The following is a 27632-nucleotide window of genomic DNA, read 5'->3' as shown; positions in this document are numbered from 1 at the left end:
TCCGTATGTATGTCTGTCCAATAAACAAACATTGATGACAACACGGGTGATGACAATACGGGGCTCATCAAAGGCACCACTCTCTTCACACAGGGTGTGATTTTTAGCGGCGCTAGCTGTTCTGATTGGTCAGACCCGTCAACGTTCTGATTGGTCAGACCCGTCAACGTTCTGATTGGTCAGACCCGTCAACGTTCTGATTGGTCAGACCCGTCAACGTTCTGATTGGTCAGACCCGTCAACTAAGTGACTTTGTCCGTGTTCACCGTCAACGTTCTAATTGTGACTTTGTCCGTGTTCACCGTCAACGATCTGATTGGTCAGACCCGTCTACTTAGTTTAGTTTATTAGCACAATGTTATAACAAATATAGAAACAATAAATATTGCAAGGAAAGGAAGAAGCCGGATGGCTTATTTGTAATCCTTTCATTTATGGGACAAATCATTAAACAATAGGATTAAAAGTTCAATAAGAACAACACAAAATAATACAAGTTTCCAAGGGGACCAGTGGTGCAAATAAAGAAATAAAAACACAAACTGCTCAAAAGAAGAAAAAGAGATTTTGTAAAGATTACTAAATCAATGGACTACAGCAGTGGTTCTCAAATTTTTTCATGTCAAGGACCCCCAAATTGACACTTATTAGCCCACGGACCCCAATTTGAAAAGATATGCCAGGGACCCCCATAAGAGAAGATTTTTTTTACGGCTCTAGCAGTGATTCTCAACCATTTAAATTTCAAGGACCCCCAGTTTTACATGCATTTGGCTACGGACCCCCCCATTAAATGACATTTAAATCTCTGGGACCCCAATTTATATTGTAAAATCAATGTTAATATAACTCTGAGAGTGTACAAATGGAACCAAATGGACCCGTTAGGGTCCATTTGGTTCCATTTGTACACTCTCAGAGTTACAGACCCATAAGGGTCCATTTGGTTCCCAAGTTCCTAACTATCTATCATTTAGCTGGGGACCCCCTGGAACTCCCTGACGGACCCCTGGGGGTGCCCGGACCCCACTTTGAGAACCACTGGACTACAGTAAGGAAGATATTAGATATTATTTACTTTTTTCCCTCTTACAACAAATCTCTTCCCTGACAATAGACAGTCGAACAGATCATAGTTACATCTGCTATTTTTACAGAATGTTTGCCCCAGAATAGGGAAGCTAGTGTTCATTGTGGTTTAAGGGTTTGTTGTCACATTCACAGATTGTATCCCAGCAGTGAGATCGCTGACATAAAAAACTTCTACAGCACAACTCTCTGGCAGTGTTTCAGAAACACAAAGGAACACGGCTCAGTTGTATGGGCTGACTGCTAATGCAATATTAACCCATTTAGACCGGGAAGGCATCTGGGAGTGTAATTTTTAGATTTTTTTTTGCTATTCAAAAATAGCAGATATACAAGCTCATAGCGTGGCACCTAGCAAGTTCGTTTCTATGAGCTTGTAGATCTGCTGTTTTCGAAAAATCTTGAAAATGTGTGCAAATCTTTGAATATATATATATATATATATATATATATATATATATATATATATATATATATTTCTAAAGCAAAAATTTGTAACTGAAATCTTTGTGTTTTCTGAAAAACGTATGTTGCTATAACATCAGTGGTTCTCTAAATTTACATGTCAAGGACCCCCCAAAATGATATGTATTTGGGCCGCGGACCCCCCCCCCCCCCCCCATCTCAAAATATGTTGTTCCAGGGACCCCCGGCTATGAAGCAAAGATTTGAGTTACAAATGTTCCCTTTAAAAATATATATATATATATATTCAAACATTCGCACAAAATGTTCAATATTTTTCAAAAAAATAGCAGATCTACAAGCTCATAGCGCGGCACTCGGTGCCGCGCTATGAGCTTGTAGATCTGCTATTTTTTAACTCAATTCCTGCCAATCACGCATAAATGCGATCTATTAAATAGCGCACTTGGCCGCCAATCACGCATAAACGCTTTCTATTGAAAAAAATGAAAAAATATTGAAAAATTTTTTTTTTTTTTTTTTTTTTCAATTTGACCCAAAGACCAAGGAGATATGATTTTTCGAAGGAAAAGACTCCCATCCACTTCCTTGTTAACTTAAACACCTAAAAATGATGTATCTCGGCTCCTGAGTACTTTTTAAATTTCAATGAAAAATCTCTGGCAGACAACAGCAAAAAATCTGAAATAACTCTGGCAGACGAAGTGTTAATAGCCTAAAGAAATCTAAAAAATGACAAGAGATGCGTTCCCGCCCGGATTGAATGGGTTAACCCGATAACAAAACAGTAATGTCGAAAATCACAGCGTTGACGTGTAAAAAATGTGTCAAATCAAAAAACGTAGCCATCACTCCAGATGGAGTGAAAGGAGTCGAGTGGAGGAGAGGGGGGAGAGAGGGGGGGGTAGGGGGGGTGGGGGGGTCTGTGACAAGAATAGAGGGGAGTGTAGGTGGCTGCAGAAAATGGAGCTGTCAGGGCGACTGACTAAGGAGCAGCTTTAGGCCTCCGGCTCCCCGACTCCATTACAAGCATAATCGAAAAGCGAAGCAAAAAAATGAAGAGCGTGTTTTAACCCGTTAAGACCGGGGAACGCATGCATCTGTGTCATTTTTTTATTTTTTTATTTTTTTCAAATTTTTCAAATCTTTTCATTTTTTTCAAATTTTCATTTATTCATTTTTTTGTGTCATTTTTTTGTGTCATTTTTTTGTGTCATTGCTGTGTTGTGCTGTATTTTTAAGATTTCTTTAGGCTATTCAAAAATAGCAGATCTACAAGCTCAAAGATCGAGCTTGTAGATCTGCCATTTTTTGAAAAATCTTGAAAATTTGTGCAAATCTTGGAATATATATATATTTTTAAAGCCACCATTTGTAACTCAAATCTTTGCTTCTGGGGGGGGGGGGAGGGGGGACCCTGAAACAACATATTTTGAGATGGGGGTCCGCGAGTCAAATACATATCATGTTGGGGGTCCTTGCCATGAAAAATGTTTGAGCACCACTGATGTAGCAACATTTAGAAGGATTTGGAAGACATTTGTAGAATGGGCCTCAGGTCTTAATGGGTTAAGAGAGGGAGCGGTGTGTGTGTGCCCGGGCATGGGGGGGGTGGGGGGGGCTGAGGGGACTTCACGGGTTACAACAAGCTGTCATTGCTTGGGACAGAGTGCAGACACTCCCAACGAACAGCAACTGCCCCCGAGCCAGGGTCAGCTCAATCACAGCGTGCCCTAACCCATTGGTTCTCAAAGTGGGGTCCGGGGACCCCCAGGGGTCCTTGAGAGAGTTCCAGGGGGTCCCCAGCTAAATGATAGATTAGGCACCAAATGGACCCTTATGGGTCTGTAACTCTGAGAGTGTACAAATGGAACCAAATGGACCCGTTAGGGTCCATTTGGTTCCATAGATTCCATAGATTTTACAACATAAATTGGGGTCCCAGAGATAGAAATGCCATTAAATGGGGGTCTGTAGCCCTAATGCATGTCAAACTGGGGGTCCTTGAAATAAAAATGGTTGAGAATCACTGCTAGAGCCGTAAAAATCTTCTCTTATGGGGGTCCCTGGCATATCTTTTCAAATCTCCACTCCTTTTTTCCCTTGACACCAAAATCTCATCTGCAAAAATATAGCAGATCTACAGGCTCACGACACGTAACGCTGCAGTGCTTTGTGAGCTTGTAGATCTGCAATTTTCCCTGAACGTTCGCCCGAAAATAGGCGGGCTAATGTTCATGTGGTTAAAGCCGAACGCTCATATTTAAAAGGTAGGGTAAGTGATTTTTGTTTTGTTAAAAAGGTTAAAGTAGTTTGATAGTAATCATTGCTACAGAGCGTTTGTTCGGTCACAGGGGTCTCTCCAGCCCTTTAGTAAACAGAATATAGAACATTTTCAGGTAGGTGACAACATTTGGGCCAATCAGGAGAGAGCACTGAAAATGCATTTTCTGTTTAATATAAAGAGCTGGAGAGACATGGGAGACTCCTTATATGGACAGGACACTCTATAGTAACGAGTATTATCAGAACATAGACCCATTTTACATTTTTTTTGTTTTTAATTTAAATTTGCTTGCCAAAAAATAAATAGCCGATCTACACCCTCACAACACAATGACACATCGCAGGATTGTGCAGAGCCTGCAGGACTTTGGGGGAATCACCCACAGCCATTAGCATATAGACGAAGAACGTGCGGTGCCAGGGAATACCCGAAGTGATGGAGAGTCAGCTATGTCATCTCTCTGTAGCTCCCATCTCATTTATAGGCTATTGATCTGAGCATCACCCCCACAGTGATGGAGGCTGAAGCTGTTTTTCCTTAAAACGCATTCAGCATCTCTGGCTTATCCCAATTCCCCCCCACCGCCCTCATACTCTCACACATGCACACATACACAAGAGACTAGAGGAAGACTGAAGCCCAAAATACACAATTTTCAGAGATTTTGTGGGTAGCACATAGCCTGGTAAACCCTCCCTCCGGAAATCTCATTTCCATTTGATTTCAGGAGTGAGTCTGGCCTCAGTGGCCTGATCGCCCATTGTGGGGGTTTCTAGTGGAATTACCAGCTAACCGAGCCTATCAGCGTCGTCGCTCATCATTCTGTGATTGACAGCGACAGTTGGCCAATCAGGTGGCGAGTACGAGTGAGCCCGAATGGGACCGAGTGCAGCCGACAAAAATGGAACGATCCGCCATTGTTTCTGTGGCCAGTTACACTTTTTACTTTCGGTTTTAAAACGCTCTCAAACTTCTTTTTTGAGGCACGGAATTTACTTTTAAGATATCGTTTGGATAGAATTTAGTTGTTTAACTTCATATATGTGGTCAATTAATCATGACAGAGCCTATTTAAAAATAAAAATTCAGAGAACCAGCAGGGGCGGGCAGTGACACGCATGTATCCGAATAAGGCAACCTATTTTGGGCATGGCCGTCTCAAAAGTCCCGTAGCGTCACATTAGTCTGGAGGTCTGCTGATTGGCTGGAGGGGAACAACGATCATTGGCTGAAGGGGTTGTCAGTCAACGGTATTACTCCCGCCCAACTCCAGCCCACAGCCAATATTGCAGAATGGGCGATCAGGCCAGACTCACTCCTGAAATCAAATGGAAATGAGATTTCCGGAGGGAGGGTTTACCAGGCTAGGTAGCACAGTGATTTATCTGCTGAACAGCTGGAAGGTGTAAATGCCGTTCTCTTAGTAGCAGGCATTAGGCTTGATGAATCAATCCCTACCGTCTTCAACAAGAACAAAAGTTCACTGTGTGTCGATACAATGTACTCAGCGACAGAAACAGAAAAGTGCAAATTCATAAAGTCTGCTGAGAGAGCAGTATAGACTCCATATACAAATCCATCAACACTTTGACAGACTCCAGAGCTGTCACAGTCTACAGCACACATACACACAAGTAAACATGCACACACACATTCTGTTTCAGATGTTTTAATTTAACCCATTCAATTCAATACTTTGGCTATTCAAAAATAGCAGATATACAAGCTCATAGCGCGGCACAGAGTGCCGCGCTATGAGCTTGTAGATCTGCAATTTTTTTGAAAGATTGTGAAAATGTGTGCAAATCTTTGAGTATATGTATATTTTTTAAGCGAACATTTTAAACTCAAATCTTCGCTGGGGGGTCCCTGGAACAACATATTTTGAGATGGGGGTCCGCAGCAAAATACATATCATTTTGGGGGTCCTTGACATGAAACAGTTTGAGAACCACTGATATTATAGCAACATAAGTTTTTTTTAAAAACTGTTAGGATTTAGAAGACATTTATAGAATCCCTCAGAAGCAAAGATTTGAGTTCAAAATGTTCGCTTTAAAAATATATATATTCAAAGATTTGCACAAATATTCAAGATTTTTTTAAAAGAACAGCAGATCTACAAGCTTGTGTATCTCGTGTATAGCTTGTATATCTACAATTTTTGAATAGCCAAAGAAATCTAAAATGACTAGAGATGCGTTCCCGGTCTGAATGGATTAACCAGTGTCAAAGAAAAATCACCAGGGCCAAAAATGACTAGGATTGAGAATAAAAATAGCAATTCAAATCCTCAGCGAGTGTGTGTTTAATAGCTTGTTTCAAGTTCAGCCCATTCAACCCCTTTTCTCCGGCACGTCAACTCTGGCACGTACGGGTGGGTGCGACTGGGCACATGCTCAAAACAAGCCCAAGCGTGACAGTTTCACAGGATTGTCGTCTCAGATTGCCCACGCCTCCCTATACCTGCTCGCTCGCCTCTCAAGGAAAATGAATTACTAGACGCCGTCTGTAAAGAACTTAATGCAACAAGCAGCTTACCAAAGCCTTCCAAATGAAAAGCTTTATGGTCTATGTCGGTTCCTTCTGTCAGATTCAAAATAGCGGCACTGGAGTTCATTTGACATTCAGCGATCAGGGATTTTACGTGACAATTGCAAAGCTTAGCTTTTTTTTCTCTGATCAAATGATCAGAAATAACAGGAAAATGCATAGATTTCTGTCAAATAAGGTAATAATAACACAATGCGTTTACTGTTGCGCATAGTCATGATGATGAGGACCAATCATGCTTACTGCTGTGCATAGTCAGCCCGCCCCCAAAGGTCCATTTTCTGAGCCAGGAAAAACCTAGCCTGGGATCCAGCCTGATTCACTACGCTCGGCTGTTTTTTTTTACCTCACTTCGCTTATCAGTCTGGCCAGCCTCCTATTTGACTCGTATTTCAATTACGTAGGTAAGTCAGGGAGTGCCTTGAGTTTTACATTGGACAACACTGGTCCCGCCCCCCCTAAAGACCAATCAGAAGCCGCGAGTCGTTTTCACTTGTGGTGTGCTCAGAGATAGGAGGCTTTCCAGACTGTATAGTGAGTGAGAAAAAGAAATCTGCCGAACGTATCGGAGCAGTCTGGATCCCAGGCTAGGAAAAACCCTGCTGTATGAAAACACATAGTCTTTACCATTTCAAAGACAACATGGTTTATAAAAACTAGCCTCATTATCTGACATACTGAGTATGATGCTCACAACAATGCTTACAAAACATACAAAGTTTAGTTATTCTGGACAGACATCCCAGACATCAAAGCATTTCCAGCAGACTGCAGCAAGGATGATTATTCTTCCATTCATTTATCCAAGTCTCCCTCTCTCTGCTTTTCATCTACACGCTAGGGCTGTCAACTTTCCTCAAAAATTATATTCGAATATTTGTCTTAAAAATTGGCATATATTCGAATATATTCGAATATTATCATTATTATTATAAAAAAATATATGATTAAAATATATGATTTTTTTTTTGACAGAAACAATACAAAAAACAATGTATCGAGTGCTCGGATCCAATAAAACATATCTTTTGTTTGTTTTTATAACTTGATACATTGTTTTTTTGTATTGTCCATGTCAAATAACGTCCCCCCAAAAAATATAATAATAATAATAATATTCGAATATTAACTTTCATATTCGAATATACATATTTTCCCCATATTGAAAGTATATTCGAAATTCGAATATTAATTCACCAGCCCTACTACGCGCATACATACATGAAAGATGTCCCACTGCAGCAGCATGTTTTGTAAAGGCAAACTTCTGCCCATTGTTTTACAGCTTCATTCTCTCTGCCAGTTTGTCTGAATAATAATTAAGTGCTTTTGCCAGAAATTGGGTGTAGCTGGCTTCATGTCAAATGCCCTCTTGCTGTACTGCTGGTACTTTTTCATCCACAACCTAATTAATCCATTGAGACCGGGAACGCATCTGCGAGCTTGTAGATCTGCTATTTTTTGAAAAAGTCGTGAAAATTTGTGCAAATCTTTGAATATGTATTTCTTTAAGTGAACATTTTAACTCAAATCTTTGCTTCTGGGGATTCTACAAATGTCTTCTAAATCCTAACATTTTTTTAAATTTTCTTTTATGTTGCTATAATATCAGTGGTCCTCAAAAGAATTTCATGTCAAGGACCCCCAAAATGATATGTATTTGGCCGTGGACCCCCATCTCAAAATATGTTGTTACAAGGACCCCCAAGAAGCAAAGATACGAGTAAAAAAATCACAAAATACACAAAATATATATACAGTATATTCAAAGATTTGCACACATTTTCACAAAAAAATAGCAGATCTACAAGCTCGTAGATCTGCTACGAGCTTGTAGATCTGCTATTTTTGAATAGCCAAAGAAAATCAAAAAAATTACACAGACGCGTTCCCGGTCTTAATGGGTTAATAGCAATGACATTTAGTGGGTGGTACATTTATGACAAAGGGATATGTACACTGATTGGGCTTTTGCGCAGCACCATAAAATATACTGTCAAAATACACTGACAGATGGGGACATTGGGGCGGTGGTGTGCTCTGAAAACGCCATCTTGCTGGGCCAATTACAGTAAATGGGGGACTGATTGAATAGCCGCATATATGGCTGGATGTTCGTTTGTTGTTTATTGATCAGTGGTGAAAAAGGTACTCAAATGTTTTACTTGGATACTAAAAATCACACCTGTGTGAAGGTAGCGGCGCCTTTGATATATTTTGTCATAGATATGTGTTTCTACTAGAGAAACAATATTAAATCTCTGTAAATTTATTTCAAGGCTGATCTGTCATAGCTGATAGAGTGGGTACCTAAAAAATAAACTTTGTGTGTGCGTGTGTATGAATGTGGTACCAGAAAGATATGTATGTGTTATGAAATAATCTATACAATTTATAAGCCGTACCCAGAGTGTTTATGTTCCGGACTTTTACAGTTTATATAAACCATCTAATTTTGTATTCATGATATAATATTGATGTCATGAATAGTTCCCTCGCCTGACCAATCAGAACGTTGACGGGCCTGACCAATCAGAACGTTGACGGGCCTGACCAATCAGAACGTTGACGGACCTGACCAATCAGAACCTCGACGGGCCTGACCAATCAGAACCTCGACGGGCCTGACCAATCAGAACAGACGGACCTGACCAATCAGAACCTTGGCGGGCCTGACCAATCAGAACGTTGACGGACCTGACCAATCAGAACCTTGGCGAGCCTGACCAATCAGAACGTTGACGCAAAAGCCAGGTATAGAGAGCTAATATCCGCTCTATACCTAAAGGTATAGAGCGGCTAGCGCCGCTAAAAATCACACCCAGTGTGAAGTGGGCGGTGTGGTCACAGTGGTCATCACAGTGATGGAAGTTCACTTAAAGAAAAGTTCTGAAGTGTGTGGTGCCATGTATTAACAATAAACAATGGTTGGTCCACAATGGGTGATTCACTTAAAAAAAACACATAAATGTGTTTTTTTTTTAAGTGCATAGTCCTATTTATAGGGCTATGCATATGTGTCATGTGTTCACTAGCCAATCACAGTCCTGAATAGGGGTTGGGGGGGTACAATGGTGGCCAATCACGGTGCAGGGTTAGGGGGGTGCAATGGTGGCCAGTGATTTGCATTGAATGTGCAGGGTTAGGGGGGTACAATGGTGGCCAATCACGGTGCAGCGAATGTCGATGTCCAAACATCACATATAGGGGCGGTTGCACCGCCCAAAAAAAAACTGTTAGGATTTAGAAGACATTTGTAGAATCCCCCAGAAGCAAACATTTGAGTTAAAAGTGTTCGCTTTAAAAATATATATATACATTCAAAGATTTGCACACATTTTCAAGAGTTTAAAAAAAAATAGCAGATCTACAAGCTCATAGCGCGGCACTCGGTGCCGCTCTATGAGCTTGTAGATCTGCTATTTTTTTGAATAGCCAAACATGTCTGGGCCAAAAATACATAGTAAAAAAAAGTACACAGGAGCCGAGATACAACCTCTTTAAGTAATAAGTTAAACAAGAAGTGAATGGAGAAGCAAATCTTCAGATCATGATATCTTGGGTTCTGAACGTTTTTTTCAAACAAAAAAAAAAGATATATTTTTTTCCCCCCCAAAAAACTCATTATAACTCGTTCTTGGCAGCCAGGGCGTTATGACAATGACTCGTTATAACTCGTTCTTGGCAGCCAGAGAGTTAAGTACAATTTTGAGGTATTTTTTACTGGAGTATTTCCAATTTTCAGTACTTTTACTTCTACTCCACTACATCTAAGAGGCAAATATTGTACTGGCAGAGATGTGCGCTCCACTGAGCATGTGAACCTTTCTAGTGGTTTTTAGTCATGGCTGCCAGTTCCCACCTGATGTTGTGAGGGAGTTCTGACTGCGCCACACCGTACTGAAGAACTACTAGCTTGCATAATGTCTTCAGTGTTGGACTTAAATCTAAGATGTACAGATCATCAGAGTGTTGGTTTCCAAAGATGATACGATCTCCCACCATGCAACATGCACCATAATGCATCTGAGAAGGGCCGTTTCCCTTGACTTCAACCTTATTCCAGTTGAAGGTCACTGAATTGAATTTCCACACATCTTTTAAGTATTTCCCGTTGGAGCCACCATATATGTACAGCTCTCCATTGTAGGCAAAGGCTGAATGATCCCAGCGTTCTCCTGGGAGAGGCCGTGCAGGAGGTGTGTTCAGCCAGTTGTTGGTCTCTGTGTCAAACACTCTGGAATTGTAGACTCCCCCCTCGTTCCCATAGCCCCCAAATACAAACATCTTTGTCCCGATGATGATGGCAGAGTGACTATATGAAGCAGGTGGTGGAGTTCCTCTGGTGTTAATTAAAGCCCAGACCATTGTGGTGGAGTCCAACTTGTACATGTCATTAGTCGTTCCAGTCCGCTCCTTGATTCCTCCATAGATATACATGACCTTCTCCAAGACACAGGCTGTGTGGTAGTACCTCGCCTCTGGAACGGTTCCAGAGATCTCGGGCTTGAACCATCTGTGGTAGTCGACATCAAATCCATAGAGCAGGTTGCAGTAAGGATCCCCTCCCAAGATGTAGACGCACTCTTCTATAAGTACAGCTGTGTGGCCCCAGCGCCTGGATGGAACATCAGGGGGACCTTCTCCTCTTCCATTTGTCCATCGGGGCAACTTCCTCCAGCGCAGAGACACCGTGTTAAAGATGTGGACTTTCATCTGACCACTGTTCTTGTTATAGATTCCTTCAAATGAGTACACCTTGTGTCCGACTACCACATTAGCTGGGTAGCCATTGTCATGTCCTTTCAGATGTATCGTCCAGTGAAACATTTCACACACCAGCACCACTGTGAATCAGTGCAAGTAATTTACAGAAAGGTTGTTAGAAGGCAGGGAAATTTATTTCCATAAGTTTCTGAATGGTGCTGTGTTAGAAACTACAATAACGACATTTAAAAGGACAATTACATCTGATGTAATCATGATGTTGTGATATCACTGCGTGATGACATTATTATATGGAATAGCTAATGACGTTACTCAACCTGAATGTCAATTTGAGCTAAATCTATGATCTGAATTATGTCAGTACTATGACGTTTCCATATTTGGGCATATTGTGATAGAGACGCGGCGGATTTCCCCTATAACTGGGCACTGCTGATTATAAAGTCTGTAGATCTGCTTTCTCCTTTTTTTATCTTGAAAATGTGTGCAAATCTTTGCTTCTGGGCGTCCCTGTGAAAACCACTGATTATAGCAACATGAGTAAAAAAAATCACACCCAGTGTGAAGTAGGCGGTGTGTGGTCATCACAACATGACTCACTTTAAAAAAAGGATAAATGACTTTTTTAAAAGTCCATACTGCTATTCATAGGGCTGCACATGTGTCATGTGTTTCGCTAGCCAATCACAGTCCTGAATTTGCAAAGTCAGCCAATCACATTACAGTTAGTGGTGATGACACTAGCTGTAATGTGATTGGCTGATATGAAAAGAGTATCGATTTGCATTAACAATGGAAGGGTTAGGGGGTACACTAACCTCGCGTCACCAGTCTTTCCACCTCGGAGGAAAGCCTGGTCTGCGTTACTAAAGACCCATATGATCCGGTCTAGGAAAAAAAGAAAGAAAAAAAGAGTCCTCTTTCCGGATTGTCGCGATCCGGTTTTGCGGTGCCGCTTTGTTTTGGTTCCCCAATCCCTATTTAAATGGAATAGAATTTCCCCGTGGGATAATATGGATAATACAGACGCTAAATAGTCTCCGGAAAGTACACTCACATTTAAAAAATATTTTTATTAGGTTTTATTAGGATTTTAGTGGGACGGACCTATTTTGGGATGAGACGTCTTTCCGGTTTGTCGCGATCCGGTCGCTCCCGACCGGATCATATACCCAAAAAGGAATGCTGCCCAGGCTAGGGGGTACACAAATGTTTTGGTCGGTGTCCAAAACTCACTTAGAGGGGGCGGCTACACCGCCCCAAAAAGTATCAATACTGCAATGTCGAAGTACTCTGTTACAAGTAAAAGTCCAGAATTAAAAATGTACTTGAGTAAAAGTACAAAAGTTTTGGTATCAAAATGTACTTAAAGTACTAAAAGTACTAAAATGTTTGAAAATAGCAGATCTCCAAGCTCACAACGCGTCGCGATGCGACGCGTTGTGAGCTTGCAGATCGGCTATTTTCAAATAGCCTAGGTATAAAATAGGGCTGAAGTGGTTAATGTATGTTGAATAACGTAATGATTTATATATAATATAACTACGGTAGTAACTAGAGTTTTCAAATAGTTGTAGTGGAGTAAAAGTACAACATTTGTCTCTGAGATGTAGTGGAGTAGAAGTAAAAGTATAGACAATTGGAAATACTACAGTAAAGTAAAAGTACCTCAAAATTGTACCTAAGTACAGTACTTGAGTAAATGTACTTAGTTACTTTACACCACTGGCTGGGATGTTTGTTTGTTGATTTTATTGATTACCTTGCGGTCACGAAATCCAGAGCGTGGTTTGGTCTTCTTCTTTGCATCTCCTCCTCCCTCCTCTCCCTCTCCTTCCTCTCCGCCGCTGGATTCCACAGATTTCTCAGACTCGGCGTCAGACTCTGCGTCTTCTTTGGCATGAAGCTCCGCCTCCTCCGCCTCCGCTTGCTCGGCGTGGCGGACGGAGGGCCCGGCATCGGCATGCGCTCTGCGTTTCAACAAGCACAAAACAGGGGCTCAAGTTAGGACCTGTGGGGAGGGCTCAAGTTAGGACCTGTGGGGAGGTTATAGGTTGGCACGGAGATTAACTAACCCATTTAGACTGGGAGAGAATCTGTGTCATTTTATGATTTCTTTGGGCTTTTAAAAAAATAGCAGATATACAAGCTCATAGGAGCTTATACGATACAATACGATAGTACTTTATTGTCAGTTTGCACTGAAATTTGTCTTGCGACCCAAACAGCCATGTATGCAACATATAACAGTACACACATTTGACATGACACAAGAAAACAACAAAATACATACATAAAGACATGCAAAGACAAGAGCAATGTCCACCACTCAGCCTACCCCTGGCCTATAACTCCTGATTAAGCCTCAATGTTGTCTGATGGACAAAGGACCTCTTCAGTTTGACCTTATTGTATGTTGGAACACTGTACTGTATCTCCTTCCTGAAGGAAGCAACCTATATTCTCCAAACAAAGCATGGCTAGTGTTTGAAGTGATATTCCTTGCCAACCTTATCATACTGTTATTATACGTAGATGTATAGAGCCTCTGAAGTGGTTGTCCAACAATCTTTGAACAAATGTTCACTTGCTGCAGCAGTTGAGACTTTAAGGCTAAAGACAGACATCCATACCAGGTGGTTCTACAGTACTGAAGAACACTCATAATAACAGAAGTGAAAAACAAAAGAAGAATCTGTCTACTAGCACCAAAAGATCTCAGACGGCGAAGGAAATAGACTCTTTGTTTTGTCTTCTTACCCACTGATTCAATCTGGTCTTTCCATGACAGAAGGTGGTCAATTACTACTCCTAGGTATGTATACGAACATACCTGGTTGATCTGTTCACTATGAATAGTAATGGGGGATCTGTGTATCTCTAGTGGAGCACCAAAAACAATCTCTTCTGTCTATTTTGAGCTTGTAGATCTGCTATTTTTTGAAAAAAAGTCTTGAGAAATGTGAGCAAATCTTTTGAATACATTTTTAACTAAAATCTTTGCTCCTTGGGGGGTCCCTGGAACAAAATATTTTCAGATGGGGGTCCCCGTGGCCAAATACATATACTTCTGGGAGGTTCTTGACATGAAAAAGTTGAAGAACCACTGATATATAGCGACAAAGATTTTCACGGTTTAAAAAAAATAGCAGATCTACAAGCTCGTAGTGCGGCACTCTATATGAGCTTGTAATTTGTATATCTGCTACTTTTGAGCGGTGTAGCCGCTCCTATAAGTGGGTTTGGGACCCATCCGTGGCAAAGGTTTTTCTTTCCGTCGCGAAAATTTGTCTTTCGCTGTACTGTGATTGGCTGATTGGCTGTGACGTACTGTGATTGGCTAGCGAGACGCGTGATGAAATTAATAACTCATAAATATCACCACTCACTTCAAAAAAAATATTATTTTTTTAAAGTCAGGTAGATTATTGTGGCCTCCTGGTGGCACTATAATAGGTCAATGTGAAAAGGGTGCCAGTTCTTCTTAGGCCTTGCACGGCAATATGACAAATAGTGAAAATTTTAAGGGGGTCTGAATACTTTCCGCAGGACGTGCTGTGATTGGCTACCGAGATGCATGATGAAATTAATAGCACCGCTCACTTCACACTGGGTGTGATTTTTTTTGAATAGCTAATGGAATCTAAAAATGACACACACAAATGCGTTCCCGGGCTTAATGGGTTAATGCAAACATGGCTGCACAAATAAATGGAATGGGAGAGAGAGAGAAAGAGAGAGGTGGAGAGAGGTAGAGAGTGAGAGAGGGATGCTCCTGTTGCTCTGGGCATCCTTGTTTGTACAGTACATGCGGGTAATTTGCCATGGACAAGTTCCCACTTGGACATTTTCAGACTAAATTGAAAATTGGAATGGTAATAATAACAAATAGCCAAGTCCCACCCAGGGGGGGTTGCTGAATAATTCAGTTTAATGAGACATGGCCAGCATTAGGCCGCCTCAGGTTGGGGGCCGGGGATTGGTCTCATCCTATCACTTTCAACAAGCACCCTATGGTGCTATCCATCATGCTCACTCCTGTTCTACAACAGTGTCCCCAAAGAGCCCTCACATCAGGGCTGGACCTAGCGCCACATCTTAACCCATGAAGACCTGAGGCCCATTCTACAAATGTTTTCTGAAAAACGTATGCTGCCATTATCAGTGGTTCTCAAACTTTTTTGACCCCCAAAATTATATGTATTTGGCCGTGGACCCGCATCTGAAAATGTTTTGTTCCAGACACCTTCAGAAGCAAAAAAATATATATTTATATTTTCTCTGTGTTGTTATCCATGTCCTCACTGTATTGTCTGATTCACTGCCCTTTTGCGATTATTTTAATGTTGTTTTATCCTTCTGCTTTTCTTTTTTGCTTTATTGTCAAAGTTGTGACATTGTAATGTGATTCAAATGTTTGTTATCAGGGCGTCCTTGAAAAAGAGAGCTTGCTCTCAATGGGTTTCCCTGAATAAATAAAGGAAAAAGAAAGAAATTAAGATATTCAAACATACAAATTTTCATGATTATTTTTTCTTTAAAGATTTTTGTATGCCTTTACTGATAGGACAGTAGGCTGACAGAAAATGGCAAGAGAGATGGGAGAGGGACATGCAGCAAAGGCCGCCGGGATCGGGGGTCGAACCCGCGACAACGCTGTCAACCATCCGGGCCAATTTTCATGATTTAAAAAAAAAATCACACCCTGTGTGAAGTGAGTGGTGCCTTTGATGAGCCCCGTATTGATTGATGTTGTCATCAATGTTTGTTTATTGGACATACATACATACATACATACATACATACATACATACATACATACATACATACATACATACATACATACATACATACATACATACATACATACATACATACATACGGACAAAGTCATGTATAGGAGTGGTTGCCTTCGGCACCACTCAAAAATAGCAGATCTATGAACTTGTAGATCTGCTATTTTTTTAATAGCCAAAAGTATAAAATATGGTTAAAAAAGTGGTTGAAATCTAAAATGACACACAAGATGCGTTCCCGGTTTGAATGGGTTAACTACACTAGTATTGTTAGTCATGGGAGTGTCATCATATAGTCATCATAAAGCCCATCTCACACCCAGGGGATGGTGGCTTTGGAATGTGACAGGAAGGGAATGACACTTGAACAGAGTGCGCCGCAATTGCATATGGCTGAACATAAGCACTGAAGCGCTATTCAATTTCAAACCCGGCACGGCTCTGCAGGAGGTCAGCCTGTTTGTGAAAGTGTGGGCAATTTGTTAGAGAGGGATAGTCAGAGAGGGAATGTCTATGATATGATGAAAAATCACATTATTCACATTATGTTCATCGGCAATTTTCTGCAGTGGTCCCAGTAATATTATTGTTGTGTTGATAACGTGTACTTTACATATCATATCATATAACATGACTAAGCTATGTTGATAAAAAATATATAAATGTAGTTGCAAGAGCAACATTTTCCAGTCATTTCTTGTGATGTTTGATTTGACACAACAAAAAAATAAGTTATTAACTAATTCTAACAATCTGTTGACTTTTTTTTAATTTTTTTATCCCACAATTTCTGTAACCCATTTTTTCACCCAGTGCCAATTGCCTAAGCTGTAATACTGGGTGCTACACTCCCTCTTCCAGCCTGGGGAGAGCCCCGAACTGAGCTCATGCTTCCTTGCAATACATGAGGAGTGAGCAGGTCGCTTCTTATCACCAGACAGGGGGGGGTTCCCCCAGCAGGACGTAGTGCCTGGAAGGAACACGTTATTCCAACCAGTTCCTTTCCCCTCCATCAGGCGCCCCAGCTGACCAGGGGGAGGCAGTATAGAGGATTACTGCATGTTTTTTGTGAGGGTACCTACCCTAGGGGACATGGGGAGAAGATGGAAACTTCACCCAGAAAGGCCCTTTCGCTGTTGACTTTTCATCTATCTGCAGATGTGTGTGTTGTTTTTCTAAGACTCAGTCTGTACTGGGTGTTTAGTCAGAGTGACTGTAATTTGGGGCATTGGTTCTCAAAGTGGGGTCCGGGGACCCCCAGGGGTCCTTGAGGGAGTTCCAGGGGGTCCCCAGCTAAATGCTGGATACCAAATGGATCCTTACTCTGAGAGTGTACAAATGGAACCAAATGGACCCGTTAGGTCCATTTGGTTCCATTTGTACACTCTCAGAGTTAAACTAACATTGATTTTACCACATAAATTGGGGTCCCAGAGATATAAATGCCATTAAATGGGGGTCCATAGCCTAATGCATGTCAAACTGGGGGTCCTTGAAATGACAATGGTTGAGAATTACTGCTAGAGCCGTAAAAATCTTATCTTCTGGGGGTCCCTGAGGCATATCTTTTCAAATGGGGGTCCACGGGCTAATAAGTGTGAATTTGGGGGTCCTTCACATGAAAAAGTTTGAGAACCCCTGATTTGGGGTGCTTTAACTGTGGGCTCTCCCTCGTGCTCTCTCAACTCCCCTTTTAGCTGTAATGAAAGGATGATTTGCTGCTTTTCCAGCTATACGGGAGAAAAAAACAATTTCTTGCCCGTTACTCAATGCATGAGTTGATGCCATACATTTATCAACACACCTTAAATGTAAAAAGAGAACTTTGACCGTATCATTCATTTTCAGAGCTTTAGAAAGTGCATTATACATTCACCAACACACATTCACTCACCGAGGGCGCAGGGCCGCTCATTGAGAGCAGTTAAGAGGATAAAGCTGAATTCCATTACCCCAACTTTCACACTCACTCACTGCCCTCGCGGGCGCGGCCTCCACTCCACGCCTTAGCCCCGCCCCCAGCGAGGAGGAGAGGATTAGATGCGAGGACGGAGTAATCGACCGTGTTGGCTTCATAGGATCGGAATGCACTACGCTCACCCAGCGTCATTTCGGCGATCACTTATGGCATGTCACACAGCTGGATCACAATCAACGGATCGTACAGCTTGTCATTGCCATGAAAATATGCATGCATAGAATAATATGCAGGTATAGAATAGTAGGCTACAGATACAGAATAGAAGAATAGACAATCATCAATTGAGACATCAATGTGGATGGCCACATCGTTATCTTAACATTGTTGGTGTGCAAAATGAATGCATGAATTCAAGTCTCCAATATTTTTTGGGGGGTTAACTATCCCTTTTAAGTGTCTTGTTCAAGGACAAAAAAGCCAGGAGGAGCCGGGGATCGATTCCAGAAACCTTCCGATTCCAAGACGGCCGCTCTACCTCCTGTCCTGACCCATACTGGCTCTCTACAATGATGCTTTAGTGATGATTGGATCTTCAGGAGCTTAAAAATGTATATGAACTTCAACCGGATTATGCGAACTGTGAACATTCCATTTCCTCAAAAGAAAATTGGGCTTTCTATTCTATTTCCTCCCTCTGTGATTAGCTATTTAAGATGAGTCTTTAGGCCAAACGATGATAAACTATATATACCATAGGGAAGGAGGTCTGTCTGGGGCCTTTTAAAAAATAATCATGTTGGTGTGTGACGACTGTGACGTGCTCTGCTCAAACCTATCAGATCTTAAACTCATTTAGAGATTTCTAAGACTTTCTTTGGTTTAGTTTTCTTTGGAATGCAATAAAACAAAGTCTTGGGTTTAATCACTTTGGAGATAACTGCCCAATTTGGATGAGAAATCTAGTTTTGAACCTTGCGAATGTACTGTAGCATAGAATACTAATGGGGAATGGTTTAGAACCTAATGAGCAGCAGCTTGTCAACAGAACTCAGTTTAGTTTCTTCTCCAAATAGAACTCTAATCTGATCCATGCATTGGTTTGATAGTCAAATGTCTGTTTCAGACTTTATCATTAAACATCACATTTTAAATAAACTGTGATATAACAGAGAATGTGATGTATGTGTTTCAGGCAGTCTTTACCTGGTTATGTAATGATGAACAAAAGATAATCAGCATGTTGAAAAACACTAAACTGTTCCCAGGTTTTCTTCTTGTCTCACTTCCTGAGCAGGAATATAATCCACATTATTTTCCCCACATTTCCCCACATTATCTTCACACTGTGGCTCTGTAGAAGGCAGAGCTGTCTAATCTTGCAAACCGCTGGACTGATCAGCACCAGAGTTCTTGTGGACACTGTCAGTAGGCCAATTTGATAATGGAATCAATGGCAGTTACACTGAAGCCATGACCTAATATGGAGATGACTGACATCATAGCACTGACGTCATAGGTGACTGACATCACAGTCGGGCCAAATTAAGCCATGCCGTTACACCCTATCAACCCATTAAGACCTGAGGCGATTCTTAAAAATGTTTTCTAAATCCTAACAGTTTTTTTTTTAAATAAAAAAAAGAAGTCAAGATTTTTCAAAAAATAGCAGATCTACAAGCTCATAGCGCGGCACTCGGTGCTGCGCTATGAGCTTGTATATCTGCTATTTTTGAATAGCCAAAGAAATCTAAAGTGACACAGATGCGTTCCAGGTCTAAATGGTTTAATAACGCATTAGACATTTCTGATTCACTGCGTGCATTTGACCTACTTATTTTACATCAGACACTCTGCAGGCCCATGAGTACAAACAATATTAGCATGACTATAGAGTGAATCCAGATATGCTTTCAGTGGAATTCAAATGATTTCGGTGGAGCAGCACACCATAAACTATGTTAAAAGGGTATTAGCGAGGTGCAGGGTGGGCTACCAGGATTTGCTCCACCCAACAACCAACACCCATAAAAAAATATTGGTTCTTAAGCGTTTTTGTGGTGTTGTTGCTATATAGCACCAGGGGAGGTCCCCCTATTATGAGTGAAAGAACAATTTTTAGTGCTATGTAGCACCATCGGTTTTTAGAGTGCATGGCTTAAAATGATAAATGTGACAGCATGAAGCAGCACATTTACACGGAGCTCTTCACCCATTTTTCAACCTTTATGTTCATATAATTGGTCCTCGTCACTAATGCTCATTAGGATGGCCCCATTCTGTCCATATACTGTACGCTCTTTTGAATTGCATTTATATACAGTACCGTCTCAGAGGTGGGTTGTGGTAAGTTCAGAAACCTGCCCACTCAGTGTGGTAGTTACAAACAAAGATTTCAAACTTTTATATTTGTTTTACAGATGCAACATACAGTGACCCCTGATTCCAGCACGCTAACTTTCCCTTAAACCCTTAAGACCTGAACGAATCTGTGCCATTTCTTAGGCTATTCAAAAAATAGCAGATATACAAGCTCATAGCGCGGCACAAAGTGCCGCACTATGAGCTTGTAGATCTGCTATTTTTGAAAAATCTTGAAAAAAATCTTTTTAGATTTTTTTTCAAAAAACTGTTAGGATTTAGAAAAACATTTTTAAGAATGGCCTCAGGTCTTAATGGGTTAAGAGAAAGAGACACAGAGCGAGTAGATCTTATAATGAGAATTAGTGAGTACCGGTACATGTGGTTGAAAATGGGAGACATGCTCCTTCAACACTTAACCACGTTCAACCCAATGGCATCCCTATTTTGGGCCTGTCATTATAGGTGAAAATATTAATATATAAAAATTGTATATCGTTTATTTTTGCACAACGCCGTCACACAAGGAAGCATAAAATAGGGCACGACTGTGTTTTAACCCATTAGAACCGGGAAAGCATCTGTGTCATTTTAGATTTTTGCGTTGGCTATTCAAAAATAGCAGCTATTTTTGAACATTTTAGACGGCATTTGAAGAACCAGCCTCAGGTCTTAACCACTTAAACACTATATGGTTTAAGCTCTATACTAATGTCTTTTATGTTTTCAGGACCGTTATTGTGGGGAAAGCTTTCACATCAAATAGCAGATCGACAAGCTCACAACGCTGGGGTTGAATGAGAGTCAACGGCAAACGGAGTGCACTGGTGGGTGCACATACACCTACAGTACCTGGTCCAGAGCAGTCCAGCACTAGCAGACACCCCCGTCACCCCGGCCAGAGCAGCGAGCATCAGCCTCCGGCGGCCGGGCCCCCGCACCGCCCCGCTGTGGTAGCGCCGGGACACCTGGGCCACGCCCACCGAAGCTACTGTCAATGCCCGCAAGCGGAACATCCTGTAGAGGAGAGGAGAGTCAAAGGAAAATGGGACAACAGAAAGAAAGAAAGACAGAAAAAAAGAAAGGAGAAAAAAAAGCCAAATGGAAAGAAGAAAATTAGCATTTTGTAATTTATCAAACACAGACTTATGTTAAACATAGGGCAAGGTGTCTTAGGTTGCATTTTGTCCTGTGCGTAAAGCTGGTAATCGAAAGATTTAATCTCGACACCAATTCAGAAGACTTAAGATTGTCTAATAATTAAAGAAAGGTCCCAGACAGTACAGCCTACATTACTTTCTTGAATGCTTATTTCTGGACGTTTTCTAACTATAAACTTTAAGTTGGAAAACTAAACACATTCATGGGCAACTGAACTCTGTCATTGTAAGCAAGATTAATGATAAATTACTAATAATTATGGATATAATAAGTAACAATTATTATGAATGACTAATAATAATACACTTTATTTGTAACAACTCAAAGATGCAGTAAGTTATAACCCACTTTGTGTGTTATCTGTTTACTGCTGTTTTTTTGTTGTTTTGTTGATGGTATGTTGTCGTGTTGTTTTGAAAATGACAGACTTCTTTGAAACTATTATGTGTCACAATCTCCTGTTTTTTTGTCAGTGCAAAAGTAGTGTAAAAAAATAAATAAAAAGATGCAGTAAGTGATTTTCTACAGTTAAATACGTTAAATAGCTCTATATGCTGGACAGGATACCAATTTTATCCGATCAGGATACAGGATACTCATACAGGATACAGGATAAACAAGTGAAATTGGAACGATGACCAAGAAATGTGCAGAGTCTCCACAAAATTGGTACTGGAACACTATTCATTTGAAGCTGATTTAATGGGTACTCTCTGCTTATTGGATGAAATTGGCAACCCACCTCAAAATGTAAGAAATTAAAAGCTAACTGAAAGTTTTAAAGATAAAGTAAACATCCATTAAAAACAAATAGAAGGTATTAAAAAAGCCATAAATTGAGATGAGTAAATTAAGGCCTGCCCTTGACATAAAAATGTTTTCATTAGTGATTTAAAAAGATGACAAGCTGACTTTACAAGCTTTAGATCCTCAGGCGGGGCGCTCCAATTAAAGCTTTGGTGCCCGCCTGCCCGGGCTGCAAAAAGTTCAATCGCCCCAGGTAATGAGGTGAGTTTAATGAGGCCAGTTTTAGGAACAACTAAGAGGGTCCCATAGTACCTGAGGATCTAACACTGAGTTCAGGCTCATCCTGGAGGACCAGCGTATATAAAATGTACCTAGTAGCTTGGCCTTGTAAGTCTTAATCAATTCTGAAACTCACAGGCAACCAGTGAAGAGAAGCTAGGATGGGTGTAATATGGTCATGTTTTATACATGGTTTTATAACAGTCTAGCAGCTGAATTTTGCAAGTTTGGAGAAAGTTGGAGACAGGACATTTTACTGAGCCCTGTCCCTAAGTACAGGGACAGTAGTCTAACCATGAATAAATAAAAATGCAAATGATAAGAATTAATTAATTTTGAACAGCTGCCATGGTAGGACTGGAAGAGCAGGTGTAATTTGGGTGGCCAAACAGGAAGATCTGAGATTTTGCCTCTTGAATAATGCATTACCGGTATAAGGATCCAAATCCTATGCCTGAGTAAATAATAAAGATTCAAATAATATAACTGTTACAAATTGCCTAATACTCACTGTGCAAGCCAAATTACTTTTATAATCTTCAGCATTAACAGTCTACGGTAAACTTTGATAGAATTTAATTTCCTCACAAAACTTATTAACACCCACTTAAAGAACCAAAGCTTAAAACAATATTAAGTCCTTCAATCTGGAGAGCTCTCATCTCTCTCCCAACCTGCACTGACTGCAGGCAAACCTGCAAAACCTCCATTAACCACTTTCAACCTGGCATTGGACATGTCATTAAAAGGTTAAATAAGTACAAACATTCAAAAGAAATTGCAGATCTACAAGCTCACAGCACATTCCAATGCACTGTATTGTGAGCTTGTAGGTCAGCTATGTTCACCAATGCGACACCATCATACGATTGGAGTATAAACTACGTCTTAAGTGGTTAATGAAAAAGAGAGCCCAATCAAAGGATGAAACAAATTGCCAACAGTGCAGCTAATTTCCGACAGCACTGTGGTTTTTAATTCACCACCAGTGTGTCACGGAAAGATGAATAACAATTGAGTTAAGGGGCTGCTGGTGTGTGTACTGACGGTTGACGTCAAGCATGGTGGAGTTCACCCCACTGGGACCTGCAACACTACAGCTACCTGTCAACAGTCTGCAATAACCTCCTTTACAGTACCACCTCCAAAGTAAAGCTGTTACAAATTTAAGTTGACGATTAATTGTCACTCAAATTATTGCGATTAACAATTTAATTGTGTGTTTGGCATTGACCAATGGAATATATGAATAAAATCATAGTTCTGTTTATCTTTTAGCATTCGTAATAAAAGAATTGCACAGCGCAGATATGACCAATAACTAAATATACAAAGAAATCATTGACCTTTAATAACTTTATACAAGGCTAGCAGAAATAAAACTAAAATAAATACAACTTTTTTAATATTTGAAAATGTATGAACATTTTTCAACATGGAAACTATTATGACTATTATGCAAAAAATAATTGCGATTATCTCAAATAATTGCGATTAGACAATTGTGTAATCATTGTGACAGGCATACTCCAAAGTCCTCAAGAAACTTATATATGTCAAAACTCTGCTTTCCGCCTCCTCCTCACCAGAACCCGATCCATGCAGAGACCACATCACCCCACTCCTCCACGACCTTCACTGGCTGCCAGTAAAACACAGAATAGATTTCAAAATACTCATCACCACCTACAATGCCCTCAATAACCAGGCTCCCCCGCTACCTCTATGACCTCCTCCAATGCCACGCCCCTCCCGCTCCCTCAGGTCTGGTGAAGCCAACCTCCTGGACTTCCCCAAAAAAACTAACAAACACACCTGGAGTGATGACAGTGCTTTTTCAGTTGCAACCCCCACCCTTTGGAACCCACTCCCATCTTGCCGTGTTCAAAGCCACCCTCAAAACCCACCTTTTCAGACTTGCTTTCCTCGCCTAAACTCAAACCAACTCTCCATTTCTGCTTCTTAGTCTTAGCTTAATGTTTTTAGCCTTTTAACTTTTTCGCTCCTAATAAAAGTTGTTTATTTTGATTTGTTTTATAAAGCGACTTTGGGTACTAAGAAAAGGGCTATATAAGTCTGATGTATTATTATTATAAGGTTCATTGGTGATAGACATAGTCATGACTATTGTTTGATAAACTCTACATATTTCTAGACAGATTCATTCAGAGGCCCATTGCAGATATTTTGTGCCCAATTTAAGCTTAACTATCTTATTTGTCTTGGTTTGTGTTTGTTTTTACTTTTGACAGAATTTCCCTCCAGAGATGAATAAAGATTTGCCTAATCTTTTCTTATCAAGCCTAGAGCCAAGAAAATTAGGTACTTAATCAGTAGCCTGTTTTTTCTCTCGTCTCACATCATTTGATCCTGACAAGATAACATAACGGCTGGTTTGGTTGATGTGTCTCAGGAAACAACACTACTTTTTCATTAGTATTTCGCAGTGCAGTATTTAAAGGCAGAAGTTCTTTCAATCTGGCCAATATAGTGCAAACCGGACACATTGTTTCCAAATTAGCAACAGTTAAGTGACACATTAGATTGTGAGAAACGTCCCTTATTTGGCAACGAAAAGACGTGTCCCTTATTGCAGTGGTTCTCAAACCTTTTCATGTCAAGGACCCCCAAATTGACACTTATTTGCCCTTGGACGCCCCATTTGAAAAGATATGCCAGGGACCCCCATAAGAGAAGATTTTTACGGCTCTAGCAGTGATTCTCAACCATTTTTATTTCAAGGACCCCCAGTTTGACATGCATTATTAGGCTACAGACGGAACCCCATTTAATAGCATTTCTATCTCTGGGACCCCAATTTATATAGTAAAATCAATGTTAATTTAACTCTGAGAACAAATGGTTGGTTCCATTTGTACACTCTCTGAGTTACAGACCCATAAGGGTCCATTTGGTTCCTACAAACTATCTATCATTTAGCTGGGGACACCCTGGAACTCCCTCAAGGACCCCTGGGGGTCCCCGGACCCTACTTTGAGGACCACTGCCTTATTGTTACTCAGTTATTTTGGGAATCAATCAATGACACTCATCTTACAAGTTCAAACAGCTCATATACATGAGTAATACATAATACAGGTTGTTAACCACATAAAACCATCTAGACTAAGTAAACTGGACCTGAGTTGTCTCTGTACTTGGACCGTTTTTTTCTGTCTACACCAAATCTCTTTGGAAGAAAATAGCAGATCTACAAGCTCACTGCGCATACATATGCTGGGGTTCAAGTGGTGAATATATAATTTTATCTTTTTCTGGGCATCCTTACACAAAGGATAAGGGACGCCCGGCCAGGCATTTGAATTTCAGGTAGTTGGCAATCCTATCTGTGAGTCAGGTTATCTTATCAGTTATCAGCATCATCATCATGCGCTTGGTCTTTCTAAGACCTCAAATTAATGAGAAAAAGAACAGAAAATCATGAAAGAAAAGGTCCCAGACAGACAGTACAGCCTACATAACTTTCTTGAAATGCTTATTCTGAAAGAGGACGTTTTCTAACTATAAACTTTATGTTGGAAAACTAAACAACGGCTGCACATTCATGAGCAACTCTGTCATAAGCGCTTATACACACCACTCATGATATACAGAATAAACCAACATGGTCCTGTAATAAGTTGAGCAGCTTGTTCACATAACAGAACACTAACTAAATGTGACAGTGCCTGACCAACACATTGATTGATGCTGAACCACCATACAATACTGTCTTGGTACTACAGTAGTCCAGTGGTTCTCAACCTTTTCAGAACACAACCCCCCAAAATAATCATATTAGAACTGGTGACCCCCCAAAATATTCATATTAGAACTGGTGACCCCCCAAAATATTCGCATTTGAACTGGGGACCCCCCACCCTGATAAGCACTTGGAATTGTAGGAGTTGAGGCATTACATTTAGTTTGACTCAGTTCCCACAGATAAATATAGTGAAAATAGCAGATCTACCAACTTGGCTATTTTCACAACTTTTGCCTCTTTCTTATATTATTTGATGTTTGACCAGTTTTTATAGTATAGTTTGTTGATTACTTTTGATGCAGTAATGGTCTTTTTACATTTTCTTTCTTTCTTTCTTTCTTTTAGGTATCAAAAAACAACTTAATACTTCCTGTGAGTTTAATATGAGCATCAATATTTTTTTTGCACATGCATTCCATAAATTCCATAGGACTATACCACACATGGATAAATGACATCATCAACTTGCAACAGCCAATACCCCTATTGAGTGATTTTTTAATATTATTTTTTACATATTCTAGTTATAGAGGACAATTATAATGTATTAAGGCATATTTGGCTTATCAGCCAGGGATGCCTTTTTAGTCACTTCACTGTCATCTGGGGAGTCAGGTGGTGGGGTGGGCCCCACCAAAATCATGTGGGGGGGGGGCCACAGGTTGAGAACCACTGCTGTAGTCAGTCAATGCACGGTGAACATTAAAACCCTAAAGTGTCTGTCCATGATCATCATGACCAGGACCCTCTGCTTCAGATAGATGATAGATCCACTGCAGCAGATGCTCAACTTAACCTTGTTGTTGATGTTGTTGTTATTACAAAGACCTGCTGTCAAAACACCAAAAGGAAACAACGCAACCACTATATCTAAACGCATTCAAAACATAAACTGACATTCTAATAGCCTGCTTGTATAAGCTGACATCAACCCAGCAGAGCAGGTAGATGTCAGGTCAGACCTGCTACAGACAGACTACAGTAGGACAGCTAACGCTAGCTAGCCAGCACTGAGCCTGTTACTGCTCGCTCGCGCTCTCACTCTCTCTCCTATTACGTCAGACAACGCACTAAACGCTTCGTTTCAAAGCCAACCTGCGTGTGGAATGAACGCGACCGTTTTACTCACGTTGAGGTCTTTCACCGTAAAGACGTGCTGCTGTTTTCAGTCCAAAATGACGACTTCTTCTCCGACGTTTCTAGATGCGTGTTTCTCTTCACTTACAGCTCTCTGCGAGGACGAGGATGAGGAGGAGACCACAACAGCGGTGTTGCCAGGTTTTGCGAGAGAGAGAAACAAGCAACCAGGTCTAGGAAAACAAGAAGCAACTGGCCATTACTTTAAATCTACTTGTAGATCTGCTATAGGCTCTATTCACAGCAGCCATATTATGAAGACATTCACAGGTGTTACCAAAGATACTAATGAAGGCTCTGTTCCATTTAGTGTAGCACAGTGGTTTCCACGACCCCCATAACTCTGAGAGTGTACAAATGGAACCAAATGGACCCTACCATTTG

At 40.7% G+C, this 27632-nt stretch overlaps 1 protein-coding gene across 1 annotated transcript in view; it reads right to left on the bottom strand.

Annotated features, from left to right (window-relative positions):
- The window catches only part of micu1 (mitochondrial calcium uptake 1), an 85236-nt gene extending 57869 nt beyond the window's left edge, over nucleotides 1–27367 (bottom strand). The window contains exons 1-3 of the mRNA XM_084076896.1: nucleotides 27241–27367; nucleotides 21011–21175; nucleotides 12846–13053 (exon numbers count right to left, since the gene is read on the bottom strand). Of these exons, the coding sequence (XP_083933022.1) occupies nucleotides 12846–13053; nucleotides 21011–21174 (372 nt within the window). The 5' untranslated portion in view covers nucleotide 21175; nucleotides 27241–27367. The remainder of the gene's footprint in view (nucleotides 1–12845; nucleotides 13054–21010; nucleotides 21176–27240) is intronic.
- Between the last annotated feature and the right edge of the window lie 265 nt (nucleotides 27368–27632).

This window comes from Gymnoscopelus microlampas (assembly GCF_963454915.1).
Source record: "Gymnoscopelus microlampas genome assembly, chromosome: 13".
Classification (NCBI taxonomy): Eukaryota; Metazoa; Chordata; class Actinopteri; order Myctophiformes; family Myctophidae; genus Gymnoscopelus; species Gymnoscopelus microlampas.
The sequence above is the reverse complement of the archived record's forward strand: the minus strand, read 5'-3'. Positions and strand labels throughout refer to the sequence as shown.